Consider the following 6,425-nt stretch of genomic DNA (forward strand, 5'->3'; position numbering starts at 1 on the left):
AATAATATTGATGGAGTGAGGGGTGACAAATTTCTCTAACTGCTGCTCAGATAGTAGAAACAGGGTACGATTTTGGCTTCCAGATTTTTTTTTAAAATCAGAAGGCCTAGTTTGCAGAAAAGCATATACTTGGCTACCTTTTGGAATGCTGTTTTAGATAAGCTTGGGGCAGAAGAATCCCTATAGCCAATGTTGATGTTATGATTATGATTGACCTAATCTCAAGGCTAAAGGAAGAAGTTGCTATTGTTTATGTAAACCAATGGAAGAAAGCATGAGTTTGTGCTATTCCTGTAAAGGTGTGATCCTGGACAAGAGACTTCACCTGCCTCATGGAATATAACACCATCTCCACACCAGGTACTAATTGATGTAAAAGACACGGTGAAATGAGCCAGCTATAAAGAAAAGGTTCCAGAGACATCTCTTTGGTACATAAACAGAACAATTGTGGCTTGTACAATTCAAGCCTTTTCTCCTTTTCAAGCCTGTTAAAACAGCTATACAAATAAGCTCCTCGGAATATTTACCAGCTCACTTGCTCATACACAAACTCAAGTTGATATAGCCTAGAATAAGAGAGCCAGCTAATGGCAAATAACTCCTTTTTCCTTGGGCACCTCTAAATCACCACAGGTGCCTGGGCAAGTGGCTATGAAATGGCCCTGTATTGCTGAAGGTACAAAATCCAAGCCCAGGTTCTCACCCAATTGCTGAATTCCCATTTTCCCAACCCACTTTTCCCTTCCAGCTTTCCAGAAGGTCAGTGCTGCATGATTTGCAATGGCAGGTTTGACAGCATTGCAAATAGTTACTGAGACACGGCATCTCCCTCCCGTGGGAGAAAAAATAAATAATAGAAATAATAAAGTACAATCAATACATTCAACATAATGATGCACCATGGAGTGTGCATGCATGGCCCTCAGCAGGAGACAGCCTAAACCAGGACTGGGGCAGGTCCAGCTTACTCCTTGGATATTTGCCAGAGGCAACTGTTACTCACTATGAGTACACTGCAAATTCCTTAGCTGGACTTTCACAGAAGAATTAAAGCTTGGCTAATTGTGTACCATTGATGGATTGTTCCCATTCAAAAGCGAAAACAGAATTGTAGTTTTCCACTGCAGGGATAATATACGTATTTGTAAAGCTATCCTGCCTTTCAGCTTTACAAAGAGAACCCCGTTGGAATTTACAAATGCAATCATTTTCAGCCACAGTCACCACTAACTGTATACAAATTCTCAGCTTCCATACAAATCATTGCCTCTTTTAGTAAGCAGATCAACACAGGGGGCTATATTCTTCCATTAGTAATATATACTTGGAAGGCAAAGAAATCATGTACATTTCTTTAGCTTAATGGTGGGTTCTGCCATCATCCAATGGAAAGCATAGCATCTGTGTAAAGAACGCATTTTAGTGTAGATTTTAACTTATGCAGCTTCCTCTGTATTTACATAAGGTAAAGGTTACAAATAAAGTAGTAGATTTGTTTGCTCAGAAGCTAGAAGTGGTTTTGCAGCAAGCCAGCTCACTAACTTTAGTTGTATATAAAAACCAGAAAAGAAGAACAGTGCACTGGGTACAGCTTTTCAGTTAAACAGGCAGGGGGGAAAAGTGGTTCTCCTAGAACTGGCAAGTTTGGAAATCCTATTAAAGGCCCTCCTCCAGCTATTAAAAAAACTGAGAAGTCTAAAGCATTCCTTTTACTTTTGAAAAGTTCCAATAGCATACTAATTAAATGTACATTAAATATTTTATAAATCCTCCTTCCTTTTCCCTTCTGCAGTGAGTTCAAGCTAGCCGAAAGCATCAACATATTGGAAGTAGCAAATACAGCACACAGCTGCTAAACTGGTTTTGGCTTGCATGCCCTGCACTATAGGAACGTTTCTCCCTGGCTACTGCTGACCATAAATCATCTGTTCAACTGAAAAAGTTGTTCAGAGACATACAAATTGGAAGCAGGAAGTTGAAAGTAAAAAATTAAGCCAGAAAGGCTGTTTTCCTTCCAGTCCCACCCCAAAGAGACTGATATACAAAACGTTGTTCTCTCTAATTCCATAGGAAGAAATCCAAATATCTGATAGCTTTATTTAGATATATTTAATATGATGTGTTTGTAAACAATGCTCAAACACAATATGCCATAGCATCTGCAAGCTGCATGCATCACTGAGATCCTATCTGCAAAGAGACATTCATGCTGAACTTGCAGCAAACTATTTATAGCACAAATTGCCTCATCTATTCTTAGCTTTGTCCCACTTTCCATTTTCTGAGATAAATATACAAAATGCATACAAACACAGTTCTTCTTTACCGTAGTCTGCTGAAATCTATTAAACAGGAAACAACCTGTGGTTCTTGTCAAAACCCTAGCACACTGGTGTCTGGTAGGAAACATTCCTGAAAATGTTTAAAGTCTTGATTTTAAATCTAAAGAAGTCAAAGGAATAGCTAGAATCTGCAATCCATAATTATGTGGAAACAAAGTAAGAGTCTTGTTGTACCTTAATGATTAATCAGTTAAATAGCAAACAAGAACACAACAGATGTGTACAAATTGTGAGATAAGATGCTCTAGGGTCACAGATTTCATGAATCCACAAGAGAATCTCCCACAGATTTTTTAAATAGCCACGGGCCTCCCCTAAATTAGATGTGTAACAGGAAAGAGTGGACAGCCTTCCCAGTCACACTGTGGTGCCAATCTAAATCACCCCCTGAAGTATTATACTACCGCCTACCATCTAATCTAATTTGATTATCACAGAAACCTTTGTCTTTTTGCCTCAACTCCACTCCACTAAAATTTCTGACCTACCTAGAGCCTCTTGTGGCGTAGAGTGGTAAGGCAGCAAACATGCAGTCTGAAAGCTCTGCCCATGAGGATGGGAGTTCAATCCCAGCAGCCAGCTCAAGGTTGACTCAGCCTTCCATCCTTCCGAGGTCGGTAAAATGAGTACCCAGCTTGCTGGAGGGTAAACGGTAATGACTGAGGAAGGCACTGGCAAACCACCCCATATTGAGTCTGCCATGAAAACGCTGGAGGGCGTCACCCCAAGGGTCAGACATGACTCCGTGCTTGCACAGGGGATGCCTTTACCTTTACCTTATAGGAGTTTTAGTAAGGATTTCTAAGTTAATGAGTACAAATGTTAAAACACCAAGGATGCTGATCAACATGCTGGACTCAGGGCAACAAACACTTTAGGCATCAGTCTGTACGTATAACAGAGGTTTTTAAGATGCCTCACATAGGATCTCCAGGTCTCCACGCCATAGGGAAAGATGGTTTTAAAAACTCAGGTGAGTTTCAACAAGATATTCCAAAGTGGGAAGGGATGTTGCAATTATTCAACAGAGAAATTAAATATTACTGCAAATTCTATAAGGGAATGTAAGTTTCAGAACTGACAAATATTACAAAGTCAAAAAGGAAATACCAACAAGGAAACAAGTATCCTTTCCACCTTGCCAACACAACCTCCCTTGGCAAGTCTGAACTTAACCACTAGGTGTCAGAAAGGCAAATGTGGCCTGAAGCATTCGACTTGGGGAAGAGGAACACCTGAGCAGCTTATTGCCTGCATCCTTCTACTCAGACCGCCTTACCTACATCCCTGCCTACCTCTTAAATTTCCCAATGATATATTAACAGTCTCAAACCACCTTGGGCATTACCAAAGAGGGCAAGTGTGAATTCAAAATTCAGCTCCTATGTCCTATGCCCACACATGATTTACATCTTGACCTGCTTCCTCAACATCTTCCCGTCTGTTTACATCATTAGGTATCTCCCCACCGCACTTTCTCAGGCACTCATTCCCCTCAATTTATTTAGCATCCATTCAGGACTGAGACCGGAATCTCCTTCACTTTGCACAGCCCTACAATCAACAACGGGGATCATATAAATATAAATGCAACACATTTTAATTATTAGAAACTATAGGAGCCATGGTGGGGCTTGGCATGATTAATAACTGCTTGCCAGTTCTTGCTACATACAAGCCTTCTTCACTGCATCCCCACTGACCACCAGCCACCCTAACAGCCCCAAGAATGGCTCAGGTTACTAACTGATCAGAATTCCAGTCTCCTTCCAATATATTGGAATAGGAAGGTGAAAGGGAGGGGGGTAACTGTGCCACTAGCGTTTTCATTATTTCCCAAATCTGAATTTTAAAAGAGAAAAGATGCGGCATCCGCGCACAGTTGACATTCTGTTTTCATTAAAGCTGTCTTGCCAAATGCAAAAGGCACTCTGCACATGCTTAAAAGCCAGGCGTTCCCTGGAGAACCAGGAAATGCTGGCAGGTATGTGGCAAGGCACTCGTTCTCAGCCCAGCCGCCACTGAAGGATGGCTTGGCGAAGGGAAGCCGATGCCCACTCCGAGTCACACGGACTGCCCTTGGGGGATGGAGAAGACGAACGGGAGCGACCAAGGGAGAGACAGCTCTGCCCCATGCACTCTTCTCTCCGGCAGGCACACTCTGCACACGCTCAGGGGCACGGAGAGCACACGAGTCAATGCGTATCCTCACCCCGCCGTGGAGGAGCCTAGCGTCCCTCACGGAGCCCCTCCAGCCTCCTCCTCCTCCTGCTCGCCCCTCTCGCCTCCAAGCCCACCCGCGCGAGCCCCCCTCGGCAGGGGCCGCCTGCCCGGCCCCCCTCTCACCGCACATGGTGGCGTCCTCTGGGGCGGAGATGGCAGCCTCACCGGGCACGGGCGGCCGTTCACGAGTCGGGAAGGCTGGTCGGCGGAGGCGACGGGGGCGGCTCCTCCTCTCCGGGTAACGGCAGGAGGCGGAGCGCGGGCCAGGGACGCAGGCTCCGGCCTCAGCCCGCCATTGGGCCCCGCTCGGCCGGCTCCGCCTCAGCAGGCTGGAACGCTGCCGTGGCGCTTTGGACGTGGCAGGCGGATCCGCATCCGCTAGGCCCGCGCGGGCGGGCGGGCGGGGAGGAGGGGGACAGGCGGGCGGGCCGGTCCGCCCGAGGCTCTGCGGAGCGCTCTCCCCTCAGGAAGCCGTCGGGAGGCCTGCCTTGTCCTCCATCTTTGGTCTCAGCAGTGATGCGCCTGAGGGGATGCCCCAAGGTCGGGACCTGCGCTGAGGGCGTTTGCTCCCTTCCCATCCACTGGGACTGATGGCACTGCGGGGCCGCCGGGCGCTTTCTCTTGCGGCTGCTCCCCGCAAATAATTTAAAAATCGCCAGGCGATGTAAACGCAACGAATAACCGCGAATAATGCGGCAGAAGCTTTGAGGAGGGAGAGTTTGGCTCAGGAAAGGCTGCCGCAAAAGTCGCGTGAAGAGCTTTTTAAAAATGCCACCAGATGGTTGGGTGCTCCGCGAAACCCGCTACCACAGGATGCGCCTAGGCGGCTTTGTGGTTGTCAGGGGGACCCAACCCGTTTTTCTGCCCGCAGGTACAAAAAGAATTTCGGGCAGGGACTGCAGTCAGGAAGCAAATTGGGCGAGAGGGAGTGGAAAATGCTCAGGGGAATAGTTTCCATAGCTATTAAATAAATGGAATAGAGGCAAGATAGCCCCATTTTTCCAAAGAAATGGACAAAAAGAGAAACCAACATGTATTTTTTAAGACTCCCAATGGCTTACTAGCTGGTCATACTCTGAAACAAAATTGGGCTTGATGAACCTTTGGATCTACTTCAGCCGGCAATTTGGTGCGGTATGACTGGATGACACGAAAGAACAACTGGCCACGCTTTCATGAGCTAATGTGGATTAGAATTCCCACTGATATGTAAAACAATAGGCAGTGTATTCTTTACTACTTTGTTTTGGTCAGCTCTCGAATAATGTTAGAATGACCACACCATGTAGAGCTATGTCCTGACACCAAAGGATTGTGATACATTCACAAGATCACTCTTCAGCTTACTTCAGAGGTTGCTTGCAGCCTTTGTGACAGCTCAGCAACGCAGCCTGGGACTCTGATGATTCTACTGGACTGCTTGACAATCATTCCATACCATCAGCTATCCTTGCAAACCATCATAGTTTGGGGGAAAGGACAAGACATTTATCTCACAGCACCATTTTCTGCTAGAAAAGATATGAAACGTTGCTAGGGAATAACATTCATCTCCATGCTGTTCAGTGTTCATTTGATGTCTCTGGAGAGGTTTTGAAGTAAAGCAGCATCAGTGCACTAATATTCAATTACCATTCCCCTTTCCTCCAGCCTCTGCCACTTTGGGCCTACTCTATGGAACACTTTACCCAGAATGGTGCACTTAGTTTTATCAGTTGTAAAAAACCGTGTTTATCTTACAAGTTGGCATTCTAGACCTGTTTGCTTTCAAATATTTGCATTTAAATGTTTTCAATGCTGTTAATATTTTTTCTCAATTTTTTCATAACTGCAAGAGTAGGCTGAAACTACAGGACA

At 45.4% G+C, this 6,425-nt stretch overlaps 1 protein-coding gene across 4 annotated transcripts in view; it reads right to left on the reverse strand.

Annotated features, from left to right (window-relative positions):
• Positions 1 to 5,011, reverse strand: part of GFPT1 (glutamine--fructose-6-phosphate transaminase 1) — a 41,576-nt gene extending 36,565 nt beyond the window's left edge. For 2 of the 4 annotated variants that reach the window (XM_077306845.1, XM_077306844.1), the window contains exon 1: positions 4,692 to 4,893. In XM_077306845.1, the coding sequence (XP_077162960.1) occupies positions 4,692 to 4,698 (7 nt within the window). In that variant the 5' untranslated portion in view covers positions 4,699 to 4,893. Of the gene's footprint in view, positions 1 to 4,691 lie in introns of all 4 variants that reach the window. The other 2 variants (XM_077306848.1, XM_077306847.1) reach the window with 2 other exon arrangements.
• Between the last annotated feature and the right edge of the window lie 1,414 nt (positions 5,012 to 6,425).

The sequence above is a fragment of the Paroedura picta genome, chromosome 12 (genome assembly GCF_049243985.1).
Source record: "Paroedura picta isolate Pp20150507F chromosome 12, Ppicta_v3.0, whole genome shotgun sequence".
Taxonomy (NCBI): Eukaryota; Metazoa; Chordata; class Lepidosauria; order Squamata; family Gekkonidae; genus Paroedura; species Paroedura picta.